Below are 21412 nucleotides of genomic sequence, written 5' to 3'. Positions count from 1 at the left end.
CAGCATCTATTCCATCGACCCCCCCAGAGATGGCTGCCCAAACTCCCGGAAAAAATGGCAGTGGAGAGTCCGTCTCCAGTCTGGGTGCTCCCAACCTTCCCACAGGCTCCACATTAGCTGGCAAACCTCCCCTGTTCCAGTCATTCTGGAACAGAGTCCAGGGCAGGGCCCCACAGACACCTGGCCTCGTCCATCCCAAGAACACAAAGCTGGGAAATCCCCCTGTCTGTCCCCGCCCTGGACAGCCATGTGTCCTGCCTCTGTGGCTGGGCCAGGGACAAGCGTGTGGGCTCCAGGTACAGGTCTCCCAAAGTCAAGGGTTTCAGGTCACACTGGCACATCATTTTGCAAACAGATGCCATGGGTCTCTTCTCAGACTGGACAGCACGCAAGGTCAGCGTCAGCAGATCTGACCCTAAAAATAGGCTCTTGGATGCCAGTCGAGGTGGCCGGGTGTGCAGCTGCCACACACCCCACAGACCAGCACCTCCTGACCCGGCCAGGCCCCAGCGCACACAGGTAAGGACCTTTGGTGGGGAGGCTGACTCCTCTTGGGTCCAGTCAAGTGTTCTTTGGGGGTCTGGGTGTGGGGCTTAGAAGACCCCTTTCTACTCTGTTTCTAGAGTGGCAGAGAAGAGCTGACATTCTTTTAGTATGATAGGCTTCTTGTTGCCCCATCTTTCTCTAGGGACTCCATGGAATTTTCTCCACTTCCCTCCCTCTAAATCTGAGCTTCTAGTTCAGTGACCATTTCTAAAGGATAATGGGGTGGGTTAAAGCTCATTGGGCCCTTGTGAGGCATTGGATGGATTGTATCACGTATCGTTTCCAGCAAAGTTCTACATTTGTCCACTTAGCTAGTGGAGGGGAAAAAAATCTCAGCAGGAGGGGTGATAGAAACACTGTAGTGACTCACATCATGTGCAGGGCAGCACAAATTACAAACACGGCACTCAAAATTCCAGGGGTGAGAATTCTTTCTGTGTTCTGGATAATGCTAAGCATCATTTGGAAAGAGTGAGTGGCCATTTTTAAAGCTTTTCCCCAGTCCTGGTGGGAGGATAAGGATGGGGATGACCGCCCTGGTAAAGGTGGGGAGATTGGGTCACGGAGGGACAGAGTCACTTGACCAAGACGGCAGCGTATGTAGATAAGAAGGTGGGAAGTCATACTGTGTCTCAGAGCAGGGTTCGCCTCGTAGACTCTGGTGCCCTTTTCCTGTGGCCCAACCCGCTCCTTGTGAGCCTGGAACCTGAGAGCTGTGGGGATTGCGAGCTCTGACTGTTTAGGAAAGCCTGAAAATGTTCAAGGGAAAAAGCTATCAAGTCAGAAGGGAGGGGGCATGAGGTGCATGTTTAGAGAGGCCTCCTCACTTATGGCCCCAGCACCGGAGTGTCCCTGGTACTTGGTATTTGTTCAGTTGCCCTGACCTATGGCTTGTAGCCCCTCCTTGTTCTATTTATGAGAAAATCACTTTGGTCCCACCAAGGGACATTTATAAACAACAGTTGAAGGGCTTCTGAGCTGAGTCTTGTACAGGGAAATGAGCCTTGGGCCTGGGGTTGGGGATTGGGATGTGGGAGAGGGTCTGAAGACTTAGGGGCCTCTTTAGGGGGCAAATGTGTGTGGAGGGTGACAAGGGAGGCAACGGTTCTCCACCATGTGATAAGCTGGAAGCCCTCACTGGGAACATTTCTGTCCTAGGATGGATTGTGTTGGAGGGGACTCTGAGTCCTCTCTGAGGGTGGGGTTCCTGTGGCTACTGTCTATCCCACAAGGGGTGAGGAGCAGAGCAGGGGCACTGAGGCTGGAGGCTTGGCTGTTAGCATTTCCTGTAACCCTGCTGAGGCCAGGCTGAGTCCACTTGGGGAGGGGGCAGCCTGCCCTCCATAGAGCCAGAGGTTGGCTCTGCACAACCCTTGTGAATCTGAATGTTTCCTGGTGCTGATGTGTCAGGCATGGTTCCAAAAGCTTTTCTTATAAGTATTAATTCACTTACTCCACAGAACTGCAACAGCCCTATGAGGGAGGTACCTCATCATCTCCATTTTCAGACGAGGAAGCTGAGACACAAAGAAGTGAAGTGGTTTGCCCACATCATACATCCAAGACAGTAGTCAAGGCCAGAATCCAGTGTATCTTAGAGTCTGATGGCACAGGCACTGTGCTCTGGGGCCCCTTGGTGGGGTGGAAGCAGGGGTGACATCTCACTCTCCCGCTTCCCTTGATGCCTGAACTCCAACCTGGGTCTGGTCCCCAGGGAACAGCCACTCCAGATAGTGGGGCCAGGGGTCACAGCTCCATTTGTCCTTTGCAGTCTGCCTCCAGAGCAGACGGTGTTTGAATTTTTGCTTCCAGTGACCCTTGATCACTGGAAGTGGGTCCACCAAGTCCACAGTAAATAGGAGGTCAAGTCTCATAGCAGTCTGGCACAGCCACCAGACATCAACAAGATGGAGAGAGTCCTTTCTCCTCCTCCCCAAAGCCTTCTTATACTTTGCACACGAGCAAATGAGCCCCATCACCCATAGGAAAATGTTCAGGCTTATTTATGCCCCATCCCATCTGCCATAACAACACCACAAAGATGTTTGGCCCTGGCCAAACTGTTCTACCTATAGTCCCTACTTTTGGCTCAGAACTTAGCTTCCAACACAGTTGGGAATTCTCTATCCAGCCTCCCCACTGCTTCCTTGTCCCCTTTCGTGGAACATTTTCTGGGCCCGTGTCAATGTACCAAAGAGTTATATCATCTCATTTAATCCAGGAACCAGTTAGGTGGATACTATCCCTATCCTCAGATGAGGAAGCTGAAGCCCAGGTATTGAGACTCCAAGGCCAGAGAGAGCTGTCTCCACAACTGCACACACTCTGGGACGCACACACTCTGGCAGCACAAAACTGAAAGGCCTAAGCCCATCCTCAGGAGTGTAAACTTTGTGGCCAAGAATATAATGACTGTCTACTGACATGGGTTGGGATACGTGGCTGCCTGGGTGGAGCCCAAGTCTTACCACCTGGTGTCATGTTACTAATCTCTGACCCTCATTTTGCTCATCTGTAAAGTAAGGACAGTCATTCTCTGTCTAGGAGGTTTTGAGAGCAGATTATCACTGGGCACACAATAAAAGTAACAATGGGGGCACCTGGGTGGCTCAGTCGTTAAGTGTCCAACTCTTGATTTCAGCTCAGGTCATGATCTCGCGGTCTTTACTGATCAGCATGGACCCTGCTTGGGATTCTCTCTCTCCCTCTCTCTGCCCCTTCCCCTCTTGTGCTCGCTTCCTCTCACTCTCTCAAAATAAAGAAATAAACATTAAAACATATAAAAACAAATAAAAGTAATAACTGTATGATCATTTCCCTGGGTCCTGCCAGGCCTTGATTTCTCAGTGAACTTTCATGGCAGCTTCAAATGTGAGTACTTGGCCAAAAACCTTCCCAAGGCCCAGAGCCTCCTCTGTACAGTACTCAGAGACAGGCCTAGTGAGTAATAGTGGCCTAGATGGGGAAATGAAAAGGTGGCAGGCCCACGGTGAGGGCCACACTTCCGTAGTCCACCCCACCTCATCTTTTCTGGCCTCAAGGAAGCCTCATGTTCTGAGGTGATGCACAGTGGGAGATAGTTTTTGTAAGTTGTGGTCTAAAAGGCCATCTATTCCTGAATTCACGAGCTGTGAAACTGCCTACAGTATTTCCACACATCTTCAGAGGAGGCAAAAAGCTGAGCCGCTTGGGAGTCAGGAACAACAACGCCATGGTCTCTTGTCCCTGTACTAGAGCCTCCTCTTCCTCACCCTGTACTAGAGCCAGGCTGCAGAGGTAGTCCATCCCAGCCTGCTCCCGTGTCTGAAAAGGAAGTAGAGTATGGGCGTCCAGCCTCCTCATGGTTTCCGGGAGGCTCAACTCTGCCAAACCAAGATTGGGGAAATCAATTAGGAGTTCATAAATTACCACCCTGAAGCGCTTTGAAACCATTTGAAGAGTTAATCAAACAAGTTATGACATCAACACCATCACAGAAGGAATATTAAATTACCTCTTTAAATGAAAGCATTTCTGTTTTTTTAATAAAAGGACTTTATATTAATTCACATAATTGCCTCCTGTTAACATACTTGCCAGAATCCAAAAGAAAAAAAAAATCTGTTAAACTTGGATTGTGTCAGATATGTTAAGAATTAAATTATAGGCAACAAAAAATTCCTGGGTTTTCACATCCAGGTTTTAATTTTTTTAAAATCCACAACTTTTATTTTCTAGTTGGGATCATTTTTATAGATTTAAGATGGGTAAAGACAAGCACTGACTTGCAGTAAATTAAAAATGTTTATTTATATACATACACTGCTGCCAAATTCCATCCCTTCACATACCTCAGCAGAAGGTATCACTCTCCTAACAGAGAAATTTATCCAACCACAGGAACATTTTTACTCTCCCTCTTCTTTCAAGGCACATTCCAAGCCCCACTTGGGTAGTGTCATGGAAGAAGTGTGGTGTGCATGTATTTAAATACGGACTAACTTTCCCCCATGATCCCAGTGCATCAGGAAGGTAAATACGCAATGTACACACATGCACAGATACAGAATGACTTCAAAGGGAGAAGAGACTGTCTGAAGATTAGTTTAGAAATTGCTCCATTAGGCTAAAAGCCTCTAGAAGGCAGAGACCTCTCTGGGCTAGCCCATACCTGGTGCATAACAGAGGGATGTGTGAGGAAAGCCTGGAGGTGGAGGGCAGGGCCAGGTCTAACGGATGAGGTGAAGTCAAAAAGAAAACAAAGCCATTCATGCTCATTTTTGACCCACCAGAGCTAATGTTGGTTGACTCAGACTAAACTGAGACTAGGTAAGGCAAGTCAAGGATGCTGGCTCTGACGCCATGGGACAAGGAAAGGGTGCTGCCCTCTTCACCTGAGGTCTGTCCGCAGTCAGAGGGGAAGGAAGTTTCAGAGGTAGATTTACCCCAAAGCTTCAGAACCCCACACTTACATAGCCCTCTTCCAAGCCCTGCACCTATTTGGTTTTCCTTTTCTATTTTTTGGTGGGGGGAGAGGGCACAAGTGAGCAGAGAGGGAAAGAGAGAGAGAAGTGGGACTCACCTGAAGCGGGACTTGTGTTTTACCAGAAGTGTGGCTTTGTGCCCACCTGATGCGGGGTCTGAACTCATGAACTGTGAAATTATGACCTGAGCTGAAGTCAGATGCTTAACCCACTGAGCCACCCACATGCCCTTTGGTTTTCCTTTTTCTTTTCTCTTTTCTTTTCTTTTCTTTTCTTTTCTTTTCTTTTCTTTTCTTTTCTTTTCTTATGTTTATTTGTTTTTAGAGAGCGAAAGACAGAGAGCAAGTCAGGGAGGGACAGAGAGACAGGGCAACAAAATCTGAAGCAGGCTCCAGGCTCTGAGCTGTCAGCACAGAGCCCGATGCAGGCTTGAACTCACAAACTGCAAGATCATGACCTGAGCTGAAGTTGGACACTCAACCAACTGAGCCACCCAGGCACCCCGGTTTTCCTTTTCTTATACAAATTGTGTAAGCTTCAGGACACACAAAACTTAATTCTCCCCTGGTTTCTCAGGAAGCACTGAGGGATTAGAATGATTTTCTGACATGACCTACTCTGCTACCAGAGGCCTCAAGCAGGACGCGGCTCTGCCTTTGGGGAGCTCACACTGACTCCTGGGGAGGGCACTCGGTGCCATGCAAGATGTAAGGAACACCTGGCTAGGCCTTGTCCTGAAGGTCACCTTCCTGTGCCTAAACCACAGGTTAGGGTGAGCATCTCCTTTGTCCAGAACAATCCTAAAATAGAACTTGCACAGACTTCCCCCATCCCTTCATATACTCAAGTAATACATGTTCAACACAGAAATTTTAGGATAGATTGTTTCTTAAAAGAAAAAAGGAGAAGAAGAAAAATCACATATAATTTCATCATCCTAAAATAAGTATATAACCAGTGTTAATTATTTTGGTGAACACTGAACATACTTCTGGTCTCTTCTCTCTACCTGCTCAAGCCTCTTTCCCTTTGATTTCTCAAAACCACCACCAACACAGCTGCCTGTTGCATCTAACAGTTTCAAGGTTTAGGGTGACAAAAAAGAGGGCTGACATGGCTTTAGGGCACTGCCCAGTGAAGCCCTGGGAATCCTTGCTCTCCCCAGAACCGTACGCCCTGGACACTACACACATGGCTGCCTGTGACCCTCCCGCCCTTCCCACCAGCAGGGCCCCTCACCTCTTCTGGAATGTTCTAGGAGGCTCAGAACCCCCCCTCCCCCCCTGTAAAGAACAATTTAGCTCTCTTTGTTTGGCATCACCATCTTCCCAATCATGCTTCGGGACTTAACTTTTTCTCATCCAAAGGGTCCTCAAATGGTAATTTTTGTTGAGCAGGAGGCCTGTTCTGTGACTCACATTCCACGGCTATCTGGCCAGTCTTTGTAGGCATAGGGGTCTACATAGAGATTTCGTTTTCCCACTGAAATAAGTAATGAATCTCTCTACCTGGCTTCTCCCATCCTCCACCTTAGAAAGAGTTTAGGTTAGGTTTTTTGTTTGTTTGCTTGTTTTTTTAAATGCTTATTTATTTTTGAGAGACAGAAACAGCATGAGCAGGGGAGGGGCAGAGAGAGAGAGAGGGATACCCAGAATATGAAGCAGGTTCCAGGCTCTGAGCTGTCAGCACAGAGCCCAATGTGGGGCTCGAACTCATGAACCATGAGATCATGACCTGTGCCAAAGTCAGATGCTCAACAGACTGAGCCACCCAGGTGCCCCTTTTGTTTGTTTTTAAAACCATCTTTCCCTTCTTGTTACAGCTCCGTTTTTTAAAATGTGTATTTATTTATTTATTTATTTATTTTTTAAAGTTTATTTATTTTTGAGACAGAGAGAGACAGAGCATGAATGGGGGAGGGGCAGAGAGAGAGGGAGACACGGAATGGGAAGCAGGCTCCAGGCTCTGAGCCATCAGCCCAGAGCCCGACGCGGGGCTCGAACTCACGGACCGTGAGATTGTGACCTGAGCTGAAGTCGGACGCTTAACTGACTGAGCCACCCAGGCGCCCCAAAATGTGTATTTATTTTGAGAGCGAGAGCATGCTCTGAGGAGCAGGGAGAGGGGCAGAGAGAGACAGGGTGGGAGAGAATCCCAAGCAGGCTACATGCTGTCAGCACAGAGCCTAACACGGGGCTCAATCTCACAAACCATGAGATCATGAGCTCAGCTGAAACCAAGAGTCAGTCACTTAATGGACTGAGCCACTCAGGCGCCCCTATAACTCCATGTTATCAAAGAAGAAAGTGAAGCTTAGGGAACATGAATTATGTAGATCTGAGAGTCTTGAGTAATTGTTGGAGCCGTGAGAACAGAGAAGGGCCTCAAGCCAGTGAATACAGGGAGAGAGGGACAGGGAGGGAGAGGGGCCCCAGGAAAGAGCCAGGTCCTGGGAGCAAGTAAGATAGAGTGGAAATCACAAATTAGAAGTCACAGGCAGCTTCCTGCCCAGCTGTTCTGTTTGGTCAGCACAGTTTAAAAATATAGACATGGTTATTTATTATAAAATATGATTATTTATTCAAAGACTCCCAAAATAGAAAACAGAAAAAAAATCTCCCTGAGTCCTGCCACTTGCTCACAGCATTGACATTTTGATGTTTTTCTTCTAGTTTAAAAAAGAAAACAAAACTATATAAGGTGTTTTGTTTTGTTTTTACATAAAGTCAAATCATGGTGTTGCAATTATAGTTTTGAATTCATTCAAAGCCTTCCCTCATTGGGCAGGGGAAATCTTTAACCAAACGTTAAGCTGTACCATTGAAAATTCTGAAACGGAGTCAGAATTAAAAAGGGGTCCCTGTGTTAATTATTCCTGGAAATAGTACCTGAAAGTCAGGGCCACCATTTCACAGAGAGAAATACCACTCTAGGCCTTAGTGGTCAAGTATCACTTGGCCCCTGAATTCTGTCATCAAAGTATCTTCAAATGTTTTAAAATTAGCAGTAAGTATCTTAGGTTAGTTTCCCTCAACAGCTGACGCTGAGACGAGGGTTTGGGTTCAAGTTGTTTATTTGCAAGGTGCTCCAGGAGTGTGGCGCGGAGTGAAGCAAGTCTGAGGGAAGAGAGCCAGCACGGGACTTGCGTGAGGTCACCAATCAGGGCAACTGGGGCTGGAGCACAGGGCGGAGCCTCCAGGAGACCGTGGAGAACGGACTTCCCACTGAGATCCCACTGAGCAAGGGAGGGGGGGGGGTGGTGAAGCTGGGGTACTCCTCCACCAACTCCTGCCCCTCATTTGCAAATAACTTTCTGAGGGTAACTCCTCTTATTTTAGGCCCGACCAGCACAAAGACCAGAAAATACCCTCGAGCAAGGAAATACAGGGGCTTGAGGGAGGATGCCTTTTGTGTAGGAGGGAACTACCCACTTCTACCTCAGCAATCTGAGCTGAGGAATGGAACAGGGCAAGGACAGCATCTCCTTCAGCTGCCTACATTTAAAAACCAGCGGATTTCTCACAAAATTCTGGCTTTCTGACTTCTTATAAAAATATCAGACAATCTGGCTTACATTCCCACAGGGAAGGGCAAGCAGCCGCACCCTTCAGGGGAGCATTTGTTTTCTATACTACCACAGTCCCTACCACTCCCTGTTGTCTCCTACCTGAGGCCAACTGTTAGGGTTTTTTTGTTTGTTTTATTCTTTAACATGCACCCTACCTCCCCTCTATGTTACCTTCCTGGCCCCTCCAGGAAGGAGCCTGAGTCTGCTATCCTTTGAGGAGACAGGCTGATGCCATACATACGCTGAGTAGCCTTCAAGTTGGCATTTGGTTTCCTGGGACCGAACCTTTAAATATGAAGCTGTAACAGAAACCTGGAGGCCTCTCTTGACAACCTGCCCAGTTCTCATTATGACATTTAGCCCGTGATTGATATTGTGTGTGTCATCAAGACCTTGGCAGTTAATCTCTGGGTCGAATCTATGGAAACCAAACAGAACAGATTTGTCTTCCCCTTCCATTTTGGCTGTGGTCTGGGAAACAGACGCTCTCGGCTTCTCTGAGATTCAGAAATTTGGGAGCCATGTAGAGAGGGATGCACACAAGCCGCCTTCAGGATTTGGAAAGATTACAGGTCTGTGGTTTCTGGACTGTTCTGCGCTTTGTTCTCTTCCCCCATCAAATCTGCACACTGGAGGATAATGGATCCCAGAGCTCCCTCTGCGTGCCAAGCCGCTCTGGGTAGACCGCACCACTTCCTCTTCTGTCTGGAAATCCAGCCGAGGCTTTCAGCACGGAGATGGGGTTGGGGATGGCTCCTTCCACAGTGTAATGAAGGAGCAACAGCCTCAGCAAGGGTGAGGTCAGCTTCAGTGATCAAAGGAGGCAGGCAGAGGTTTCAGAATGCAGTTTACTCCAGCATCACCCTAAAATCACCTCTTCTGAGGCCTCCTTAGTGGCAGACAGGGTTTTGTGGGCTGTTTCCTGCAGCAGAAGTTTCTGGCCATCCCTGAAAACAACTCCTCCCTTTGTGACTGGAAACACCAGCAGTCAGGCCCTAGAGCAGAGTTTGGGCCTAAGCAACCACAGGAGACTATCCGTCCTGCATTGTGCACTTTGCTCACCTTTGTCCCTCCTCCATTGGCTAAAAGGCTCAGTCCTGCCTCATCAGCTCTGGCTGAGTCCCTAGCACAGGCCTCGCAATCCCTCATTCATCCACCCTTCAGTCATTCATTCACTCCCTCCATTCATTCACTACATGTCAGACACTGGGCCTAGAGAAATCAACCCAGGGCAGGGAATCTCCAGGTAAGGTCATCCAGCTCTTCCCTCCTCCCAGCCCTGCACCTTATTCTGGGCTAAAGATATGGCCTCTACTTCAATGAGAAGATAGAACATATTTTGAACACCCTTGCTATCCTTCTCTTGACTCACCAGCTCCTTGACTCTCTAGCCACATGCTTGGGCAATCATTATCAGTCCTCAATGAGCATCAGACTTACTTGGGAGCTTGTTAAAATACAGACTCCTAGGGGCACCTGGGTGGCTCAGTTGGTTAAGCGTCCGACTTTGGCTCAGGTCATGATCTCATGGGTTGTGAGTTTGAGCCCTGCGTCAGGCTCTATGCTGACAGCTCAGGGCCTGGAGGCTGCTTTGGATTCTGTCTCCTTGTCTCTCTGCCCCTTCCCACTTGTGCTCTGTCTCTCTGCCTCTCAAAAATAAATGAATGTAAAAAAATTTTGAAAAAAAAAAACTACAGACTCCTAGGTCCTTGGCTCTCATCGAGGGTGCCACCCAGGAATCTGTATTTCTAGCAAGTGCCAGATTATTCAGACAGAGGTGGTCTTTAGATCACACTTTGAGAGAATCCACAGAAGGACTACCTCTGTTGCCCCAACCCCCAACTCAGGACACTGCAGGAGAAAGTCACGGATCCTGGCTTCCCAGGATCCCCAAAGACACACTGCTGGCTAGTGATCCTTTAATTCATCCGCTGTAAACTTGGGAGAATCCAGTTCCCCAGAGCAGTTTCAGCCCTCTCCTTTTCTTCCTAACATTTAAAAAACTATTCTTTTAATGTTTATTTATTTTGAGAGAGAGAGAGAGAGAGAGAGAGAGAGACAGAGTGTGAGCAGGGGAGGGATAAAGAGACAGAGGGAGACACAGAATCCAAAGCAGGCTCCAGGCTCTGAGCTGTCAGCACAGAGCCCGATGTAGGGCTCCAACTCACAAACCACGAGATCATGACCTGAGCCAAAGTCAGACACTCAACTGACTGAGGCACCCAGGTGCCCCTCTTCCTAACATTTTTTAATGAAAAATTTCAAAGACACACAAAGAGAAAAACAGTAACTCTACCTTGCAACCATCATCCAACCCCAACCACCACCATCCATGGCCAATCCTGCCTATCATACATACCTCCATTTTACCCCCCACCCCATACACAATATATTGTTAGAATTTTCCAGGTATATTATTATCATTTTTTAATGTTTTTTACTTATTTTTGAGAGAGACAGACCACGAATGGGAGAGAGGCAGAGAGAGAGGGAGACACAGAATCGGAAGTAGGCTCCAGGCTCTGAGCTGGTAGCACTGAGCCCAACACAGGGCTCACACTCATGAATCGCAAGATCATGACTTGAGCCTAAGTTGGATGCTTAACCGACTGAGTCACCCAGGCATCCCCCAAGTATATTATTTTTGAAGCAGATCCCAGATATCATATCATTTCATCTGTGAATATTTCAATACGTATTTTTAAAAGGTAAAAACCTAGCACACTGTACACAGTGTGTACACAATTAAAAAATGATTTTAAAAAATTTAGAAATGAAAAAAGTTACCTTAACAAAACAAAAAAATAAATTAATTAAAAAAATAAAAAATAAAAGGTAAAAACCTATGGTATAATTTAGCTGTTCTTTGAATCTCCTGCAAATTAATTGTTAGGTTCAGACTCTGAGGACTCTGCTAAGACAGGTTTTTCTTTCCAGAAGAGAAGACTCTTCTGGTGATGGCATGTCCTCCCAACAGAAGACCCATAATGTCTGATTGTCTCTTCTGTAGCGGTCAGAGTTGAATGCCTATATCCATTAGTTCATCAAGTGTTATAAAAAGGGGCTTTCTTCCATCTTTATTATCTGGGATACTTATATAAAAGAGCAAATCTTCCTCATCTACCCAGTAGTACAGTTTGTATCAGAAAGGAACAGTAAATGCTAGATTCTTTCCCTTTACTTGTCTGTCTTCAAAATAATGAGCTAGTCCCTTACATCTTCCAACAGTGAGTAATTGTTTTAAGTGTCATTACGATTTAAATGTCTGATTTGTTTTAACCCATTGCAGTTATTTTTATTAATCATGCTCAAATTGTCCCGTTTTTGACAAGCGGGAGCCTCTCTGTGTTGTGTTCTCAGTCCCTGGCATGATCCTAGCGGTCTTTGAAGCTAGCAAACTTTTTTTTACGTTCTTCAAATCCCTAGTGTGCCCCCCTCACAATGCATCCCTACCCTCACCCCACCCTCTCAGCAGTTATTTGCTTCTCAGAAGACTAAGACCATGTGTTATAAACAGCCTCAATTTACAATGTTCCTCATCTGTAAAATAGAGATAACAATAATGCCTACCTCATAGGGTTGTTAAGAAGATTAAATGAGTTAGTAATTGTAAAGCACTGGAACAGTGCCTGGTGCAAAGTAAGTGCCAGCTAAGTATTTGTTAAATGAATAACACTCCCTCCCCATCACTCACCTGCACATTTCTCAGTCACTCTGCCTTTTTTCTCCTTGCCTCTAGTCTCAGAGCATAACCTCCCCTCAGGCTGTCTGAGTGTAGATGCATCAGTCACTCAGCTCAGGGAACAAACACTGCCCAATTCCACAGCAAATTCCTTTCTTTGGGGACAGTGGAAACTCTTCTCCCACATTCCATTTGCAGAGCCTGACAAGGTCTCCAAATATGCATTTCAATCTGCAAACACAGCTTTACAGCTTGGAACATCTCTTCTGACCCCTGGTAAGTTAGCACAACTGCCAGCCTCTAGCGTGAGAGCAGCCAACAACATTGCCTTCAACTGTCCTAATGCATTGAGGAACCCTCATGCAGCCAAGCCTCCTTCTACCCGAGGGCTCCTGGAGATTCCAGAATGTGCATGGCTGCTTGGCTCAAATGGGCTCTGGATTTACAGGTGTGCCCTGTCCTGTGGCTAATGGCTCCCTGCAGGTGTTGAGTATCCCAGGCCTGGAATGGTAGGAATCTTCTGGCCCTTCCTATTAGGATTCAAAATGGTCAGAACCAGCAGATTTTAGTCAGATAAAAGAAAAACTAGGACCAAAGAAGGGGTAAAAGCTAAAAGAAAGGAGGCAAGGGACTGGCTGCCCACAGGGATTTCTGAGGCTTGAAGCCTGTCTTGACTCTGCTGCAAATCCTCCTCGGCCCATGTCAGAGGGCCCCCAGCACTACTGCGCTGAAGGAGAATGGAATGTTGCTGAAGTGTTTAACTGCCATCATGGCCCTCCTTGGTTACTTCTGTGGCCTGAGAAAAGGAAGCAGAAGCACAGCAGGCAGGGGAAATGCCTGTTGAATCTTAAGATCAGTTTATTCCCACCTCTTTTTGTAAAGGCCTTTCCCTACCTCTGCCTCCTGCTGACTCAAATCCTGACCCTCTCTCATGACCAATTGCAGAAACGAAAGAAAATCCCTTGGCTTCAAAATGACATCCAGAGAACCAAAGACAAGTCTCAAAAATGCCTACCCATCTGCCAAGAGGCTGCTGCCGAAGGTGGAGGGGGAGGTAGAAGCAGAGGACTACTGTACCCCCGGAGCCTTTGAGCTGGAGCGTCTCTTCTGGAAGGGCAGTCCCCAGTACACCCATGTCAACGAGGTCTGGCCCCAGCTCTACATCGGCGATGAGTAAGTGTCCAGGCCAAGCCTCACCTCTGGCCTCACCCAGGAGAAGGCAGCCAGCCCCTCCCCAGCTCACACCCCTCACTCCCTCCTAGACATGAGCTTTTGCTTTTTGGGTTAGTTGTATTGTGAGAACTCAATTAGGGCTGGGTTTATCTTCACATTATAGAAAACCCAGAGAAAGGGCTTATGCAACATAGAGGTTTATTTCTCTTTTATATAAAAGAGGTGCAGAGGAAGGTAAGCTGGGGCTGGCGTGGTGACTCCAGGGTCATCAGCGTCTCAGGCTCCTGTGCTCTGCTCCACCATCCCAAGGGTATGGTTTCCCTCCTCAAAGTTGTTGCATGAGCCAATAGTGCTGATAGAGCTCCAGCCACCATCTGTGGGATCCAGGCCACAGAAACATAAGGAGAAAGTAAGTGCATCTTTCCAGAAGAAAGTGTCTCCCAAGACCTCCCCTGCCTCTAGCTGCAAGGGAGGCTGGGAACCAGAGCCTTTTGTTTTAGCTGGGTATAAGAGTGGCAAGAACAAAGTCAGTTCTCAGATTGATGACACAGGAGCACATCAACTTATGTGTTGGGAACATGTTAGGTCTAGCAAAGTTGAGGTCACCGTCCCCTCCTCTAGATTTTTATAGCCACCATTTCCCATTCCTCCAACAACTGGAAAATGTCTACTATAAATAATATTAATAATAATAATTCCTTTCACTTACTGAATACCATGTTCTAGTCACAGTGTTAAGCATCTTGCATGAATGAGCTCATTTTGTTTTCATTATAGCCCAATGAAAGTCATCCAATTACTCCCATTTTAAGGATAAGAAATCAAGGGACAGGGCAGTTAAGCAACTGGTCCAAGGTCCACAGCTCAGTAGGTGGCAGAATCTGGGATTCAAACGCAGTTCTGCCTAACCCAGAAGCTTTTATATTAACCAGTACTCCTGCTCCTCCATCTATTCCCCAGGATTCCTGCTCAGGTTCCATCTCTCCCAGGAGCTGATGGTGTAGGACCCTTGCGTGTGTGATGTTAATAAACACCATGCTGCATAAAACCTGGAGATGACTGCCTAGTCATGGGAAATCCAGGGGCAGCATCCCTTGCCTTTTTTTCCCCTTAATATTTAAAAGTGTTTTCAATGTTTGTTTATTTTTAAGAGGGAGGGATTGCATGCATGAGCGGGGGAGGGTCAGCGAGAGGGAGACAGAGGATCCAAAGCTAGCTCCATGCTGACAGCAGAGAGCCCAGGTGGGCCTTGAACTCACGAACCACGAGGTCATGACCTGAGCTGAAGTCAGATGCTTAACCCACTGAGCCACCCAGGTGCCCCTCCTTAATATTTCTAAATTGAAAAAGTTAGAAAAATTACATGTCTTTTTATACTAAATTAAACTAAATAGAGGGTTATAAAAACAAACTGCTAATCTCCCTCTGTCCGCCTTAATTCTGCCACCAAGTAACCAGTATTAAGCTCACTTTCATACTCCCACTACTTTATGTGTGCTGCTGCAAATGTAAGGTAACACACACACACATATGAAGGGTTTTTGCTTCTTTTAAATAATTTTTAGGAGAAAAAAAGGAATCATGCTATGGGTACTTTTACTATCTCGTAGGAGAGCTGTGCTCTGATTTATCCAATCGTTTCCCAGTTGTGAACATTAGGGGAACATCAGTGAGGGGTTTATGGGACTCTCTGTACTGTTTTTTTTTTTTTAATTTTTTAAAAGTTTATTTTTGAGAGAGATAGAGAGAGAGAGAGGGAGTAGGGGAGGGTCACAGACAGAAGGAGACAGAGAATCCTAAGCAGACTCCACACTGTCAGCATAGAGCCTGATGCGGGGTTCGAACCAACAAAGCCATGAGATAATGACCTGAGCCAAAGTTGGACGCTTAATCAACTGAGCCAGCCAGGCACCCCTGTTTTCTTTTTTTTAAATAACAGCTTAATTCAGATATAGCTCACATTCCATAAAATCACCCTTTTAAAGTGCAGAGTTCAGCGATTTTTTTTTATTATAGTTAAAAAGTTGTACAACCAGCACCACTCATTTCAAAGCATTTTCATCTCCTCCAAAGGAAACCACCTGAAAACTGTCCATTCTCCATCTTTTCACAGTCTTAGGCAACCACCCATCTGCTTTCTATTTCTATAGATTTACCTATTCTGGGCATTTCCTATATAAATGGAATCATAATATATGACTTTTGTGTCTGGCTTCTTTCACTTAGCATAATGTTTTCAAGGTTCATCCAAGTTGTAGCATGGACGAGTATTTTATTCTTTTTTATTGCCAATCTCTGTACTGGTTTTGCAACTTCCCTAAGATTAACTCCAAAATTAGTTCAAAATTTAAAAAGGTACACATACATTTTGACCCCAAATATCACTTAAGAAATGTGATTTATAGAAATAATAGTATCAATACGTAAGGAAATATGCACAACAATGTGTATTTTATCATTGAAGTAGCAAAATGGGGGGGGGAGGATCTGAATCTCTTATCTTTTAATTATAAAATATTAAATTCAGTAAATATATGGTTTTCCTATTATAAAAGTAATACATGTTTATTGTATGAATATATGTCTTAATTTCTCTATTTGTAGTAGATTAACAAGAGAATCTTCCTCATTGGGTTGTATGGATTAAGTGAGATAATTATGTAAAGTATCCGTGCAGTGCCTAGTACGTAGTGAGCACTCAATAAAAGTTAGCTCTAATAATAAAGTAGTGATTAACGTAAGGAAGAAAACTTAAATCTCTCAGAGCAATCACCAAACCCCATTACTCTGAAGCTACTCCTTACTCTTAAGGATAAGAAATCAAAGGACAGAATTTCCACCTGGAATTTCTGTGTATTATTTTGGTTTTAAAACTTATTTTTATGTGGTTGTAATCGTATTGATTATTCATTTTATCTTTTTTCCCCACATAGCATCATTCATAAACTTTTCCCTTATGACATATTTCTCATACTTTTAATTATAATATAATATTATCTATCAGATAATAATATATCAGGTGGATGTAAGGTCATTTATTTAACCACTTCCCTATTGTTGGACATATCACTATTTCTATGTTCTCACTTTTATAAATAATGCTGCAATGGACATCTTTATGCATAAAATCTTTTCATATTTAGGATTATTTCCTTAGATATGACCCTAATCGTGGTATACCTGAGGGAAGAGAGATTAAGATTTTAAGATTTACACTGTCTCTGGCTCTTTATCTATGCTGTTCTCTTTGCCTAAAATGCCCTGCCCCCCACCTCCTTTCTGTGTCCAGATTCTATACATTCTGCAAAAACCACTCAAGTCACTTCTGCCATAAAGCTAGCTTTCCTCAATCTGCATAGTGAGAAGTAAGTTTTTTCTCTGTATTTTATACACTATATTTACATTTCCTACAGCTTATAATAATTAATAACAATAGCTTGTTGTGTTGTATATATCTTACTGTGTGTTGTGCCCTGTTGCTAGGCATCATTTAAACTCAACAACCAAGGAAGTACCCTTATTACTCTTATTTTACAAACGGGCAAACCAGGGCTCAGAAAGTTTATCCATTTGCTCAGTTAGTATTTACTGGGAACCTTGCTAGGAGCTGTGGGGAATACAAAGAGGAAACTGAGGCTCAGAGAAATTAAGTGACCAGCTCAAGGTCATACCACCAGTAAGTGGTATAACTTATACCTAAACTCAGATCAAGAAAATGTGGTCAAGGGGCACCTGGCTTGCTCAGACGGTGGGGCATGTGACTCTTGATCTCGGGGTTCTGAGTTCAAGCCCTACATGTGGGTGTAGAGATTATTTAAAATCGTCACTTGATCTTTGCCAAAAGGCCGAGAAGTGATAGATTACTTAAAACCTTTAAAAAAAGAAAAGAAAAGGGGTGCCTGGGTGGCTCAGTCAGTTAAGCATCTGACTGGCTCCGGTCATGATCTCACAGTTCACGGGTTCAAGCCCCACATCAGGCTCTGTGCTGACAGCTCGGGAGCCTGGAGCCTGCTTCGGATTCTGTCTCCCTCCCTCTCTGCCCCTCCCCTGCTCGAACTCTGTCTCTCTCTCTCTCTCTCTCTCTCAGATATAAATAAAACATTAAAAAAAAAAAAGAAAAGAAATGTGGTCAATCAGATAAAGAAGCTGTTTTATAGCTACGGAGAAGAGATGTGTAGAAATGTAACAGGGAACAGAAGGAGAAGGGGTAGTGGAATAGAAGGAGTGTGGGGTTCGAGTCTTGGCTCTGCCAGCCACCACTTATGTGATCTTGGACAACTTATTTTACCTCTCTTCACTTTATGTGGCAACAGAGATAGGGCTCATTCCGTGGGGTGAATATGAAATGAATTAAAACAAAGTGCTTGGCACATAGTAAGTAAATGCCACTGTTTGGTACTATTATGATTCTGAGAAAGTGTCACAGAAGAGATGAATTCCAAGCATGACTCTGGAAGATGGGTAGGATTTCAACAGAGTTCTGGGCAGAGGGAGCAAGATGAAGAAATGCACGGAGGTGAGAATAAGCAGGATGGTGTGTCTAGAATACCAGGGATAGATGTGGTAGATGTACACTTTCAGGGTGTCTAGAACTGAGCTATGTTTGATCGCCATGTGGTCAGCTCAGACTTAGCTGTGCTGCAGTAACAGATGACCCCAACGTCTTGGTGGCTTACCACAGCAGAGGGTTATTTCTCATGCACATGCCACGTCCATGGGGGGCCAATTCTTACTGCTCCACATCCACGTCACTCTAGGCCTCAGGACCCAGGCTGACAGAGCAGCCCCTATCTGGGATATTGCCAGTTTCTTGGAGAGAAGGGCCATGGAAAGTCACGAGCTGACTCAGAAGTGACACATGCCACTTCTGCCCACGTTTTAGTGGCTAAAGCAAGTTCAAGCCAAACCCTCATGTTAATAGGACAGGAAAGTGTAACCTGTCAAATATTCCAAGTGGTAATGCATAATAGACCACAGCCACAATCTACTGCAGGTGTAGTGGCTTTGGGCAGGTCCTTTTACCTTTCTGGGCCTATGCCCTCATCTCCAAAAATGATCAGTACGAAGATTCAAAGAAATATGGAATATGAGAACGTTTTGTAAGACAAATACAAATGTTATCGTTATTGTTACCTAATGAGAAAGAAACATGGGAAGGTAGGTCAGGGCCAGCTTGTGGAAGACTGAATGCCCACTGAGTGACTCTCTTCAGGAAGCCACTGAGTGAGCAGAACAGTCAAGTTCTAGTTAACAGAGTGCCAGACAACAGGGTGTGATGCAGTAAGATATGCTTGCCTCCTTGACATCTGACCGCAACCTTGTTCCTTCAACCAAGAAAATGTTACTGCCCTTTCGATTCATTCCAGCTCTGCCTGGTAGAGCCCCAAAACAAACACACACATATACAGTCTAGGCAGGCTCCACGGTCAGTGTGTGACCTGCGTGCACAGTGGGGGCGGGGGGCACAAGCCAGCATGGCATGATGCTTCATGGTGCTTGTCCTCATCTCTGCTCAGGGTCCCTCCTAGACACCAGCTTACAAGGCTAATGAGACTCACAAATGCTTATTGAGAGAGCAATTAATTCCACTGCCAATGCAGCCACATGGAGGTTAAAACCCTGCTGAGAGCAGGCAAGGTTGCCTTTGTTTCTTGGTCTCTCTGTAGGTGTTGCCCAAAGCAGCAAAAAGCTCACGGCTGGCTCCTCATGCACAAAGTCTCAGTTTTAATTTGAAAGTTGCATTTAGCTTGATTTTTTCTTCCTTTCCTTAAAAGCACCTACAGTTTTTGAAAGGTAAGTATCAAGGCTCTGGAAGTGAGGGTGGTTAGGATCCAGGAGTGAGGATGGATGTTCTGGGGTAGCTGGTGATGCCTGGGACCCTCTGGGGACCAGACTTAGCCCAAAGAAGCAGGTCACTTTTTCTCCCTCCTCTCCCCTCAAGGGCTTCTTCATGGAGAGAGGCAGAAGGGCTGAGCATCTGCTCTGAAGCCACAGTGCCTAGTCAAACACTGGTCCCCATGTGGCCTTGGGCAAGTCCCTCATGCTTTCTGAGATTCAATTTCTTTACCTATAAGATGTGGATTCAATGAGTTAATACATATGCCACTTAGCACCGTGTGCGGCACACCCAATAAGTGTGAACTATTACAGATCAGGCAGGTTCTGAAAACTCAGCTCACAGTGTAAAAGATAAAGAACTGTCATTGTGCTTTGCCATTAAGGTCCTTCTGTGTTAAGGGCAGCCTTGAGATGGGAAACACTCCTGGTCAAATTTCTCCCATGAGATGCTATCACGAACTCAAGTTCAGGCTGCAAGGAAGGTACCTCCTAATGGGCTTTTTCAGGCTCGTGCATCAATTGCCCCCACAGATACTGTCCTGGCCTTCCAGGAACCCAGGTGGCCTGAGGCCTAAGGAGGCAGTGCCACACCAAAACCCAATGGGCCTGTGGATTTCAGAACTTCTACAGCATTTTCTCAATCCAAGATTATCCCGAGAGGATTCACCACGTGGAGTGCCTGATGACTCCAAGTCCCTATTGCTTACCAGCCCACGGAGGGCAGAGTTGACACCACCACTGCAGCCCTGTGAGGATCTGGGTGGTGTTGAGTGTGCTGGATCAATGGAGGCACTGGGACAAGAAAACGGGCCGACGATCAGAGATTTTCACCAGAATGTCATCCTGGCTCCAGGCACAGCCACCCTCTTCCCACCCATTTCCCACAGCTCGGTAGGGGGTCTGAATCTGCTACAAGTGGGAATTTTAGGGTCAGCATGGATGGAGTAGGGCAAAAGGCCTCAAATGGGATTCAGGGCACAGAGTTTAAGCCCCCGTGCTGGTGGTCATTATGTGTGGCCTTTGGCAAAACATTTTACTGTTCTGGGACTCAGTTTCTTTATTTGTAAAATACAAGGATGATTTATTTCAAAGGTCTCTTCCAGCTCTAAAATAAAATTCCTTAAGAAATGTGCTATTAAATAAATTAGGCTTCATTAGGTTCAAGCACATACTTGTTTTATTACTTTTAAGTCATTCAAATTAGATTCAAATTAGGTTAACCAAGTGTTGCCCTCCAGAGAGCCAGGGACTTGCGTCAATGATGAGATAAGAATAATTCATCGCCTCTTATCAATCAGCAGTCCCTAAATGAGTGCTTCAAAAGTGCTTGAGTATGCTTGAAAGCACTGAGTTTCTGTAATTTAAATATTCTCTCTTTAATCTCATTCACATTTTTCATTTGCTTAGAGAAATCTTTTTTCATTTTTCTTTTTTTCCCTTGTAGTCAGCAGGAGGGGAAATATCCTGGTTACTGTCAAAGTGATTGCAAATTCCCAGGCAGGACAGCCTCCCATAGGCTTGGCTGGAACAGGAAAATTGAGAAATCTCTCTTCTCCCTCCTGATGTCAGCATCCCGTGAGCCAACGCCACGGCGCTAACTTGCTCTGCCGTTTGAATGGCGGGGGTGCTGAGCAGCTCTCCATTTTTATTAAAACTATAGTTGCCTCCAAGGTCTGGCTTTTGAGGTCATCAACAGACAGCTGCCCTTCCCCTTAAAGCCTGATTCCTCCCTGTGGTCAGCCCTACTCAGCCTGAGCTCACTTTCAAGTGGTCTTGCTATCTTGCCCTTCCTGCTTTTCTCCTCCCAACCAGACCAACAGCCTTGAAAGCAGAGGCATCTCCAGGCCTGGCCTGTAGTTGAGGAGGCTGGAAAGTGAGGAGAAAGCAAGTCAGTCAGCTTAGCTGGCCCTCAGCCTATGAGAGGGCTTCCGGGACACCTGGACAGCTGCAACCTTTCCCCACAAAAAGAAGGAATTAACTCAGCCTTCAGGCACCAAGCAGAGCTCAAACTTGACCTGCTTCTCCAGGGTGGACCGTGGTTTAGGATGCAGTGAAAACACAGCCACGGTTGCCAATTTAACGTGCTGAATGTTAGTGGAAAGAGTTGGAAAGCCTGGATTCTGAACCTCCAAGTACCAAAGG

General features: G+C 45.7%; 1 protein-coding gene across 2 annotated transcripts in view; it reads left to right on the top strand.

The window, feature by feature from the left end:
- Positions 1 to 338: 338 nt before the first annotated feature.
- The window catches only part of DUSP29 (dual specificity phosphatase 29), a 35496-nt gene continuing 14422 nt past the window's right edge, over positions 339 to 21412 (top strand). The window contains exons 1-3 of one of the 2 annotated variants that reach the window (XM_043598141.1): positions 339 to 519; positions 12458 to 12535; positions 13205 to 13432. In XM_043598141.1, the coding sequence (XP_043454076.1) occupies positions 13233 to 13432 (200 nt within the window). In that variant the 5' untranslated portion in view covers positions 339 to 519; positions 12458 to 12535; positions 13205 to 13232. The remainder of the gene's footprint in view (positions 520 to 12457; positions 12536 to 13204; positions 13433 to 21412) is intronic. The other variant, XM_043598140.1, reaches the window with a different exon arrangement.

Source organism: Prionailurus bengalensis, chromosome D2, assembly GCF_016509475.1.
Source record: "Prionailurus bengalensis isolate Pbe53 chromosome D2, Fcat_Pben_1.1_paternal_pri, whole genome shotgun sequence".
NCBI lineage: Eukaryota > Metazoa > Chordata > Mammalia > Carnivora > Felidae > Prionailurus > Prionailurus bengalensis.
Note: the sequence above shows the minus strand (reverse complement) of the source record. Positions and strands in the feature narration are given on the sequence as shown.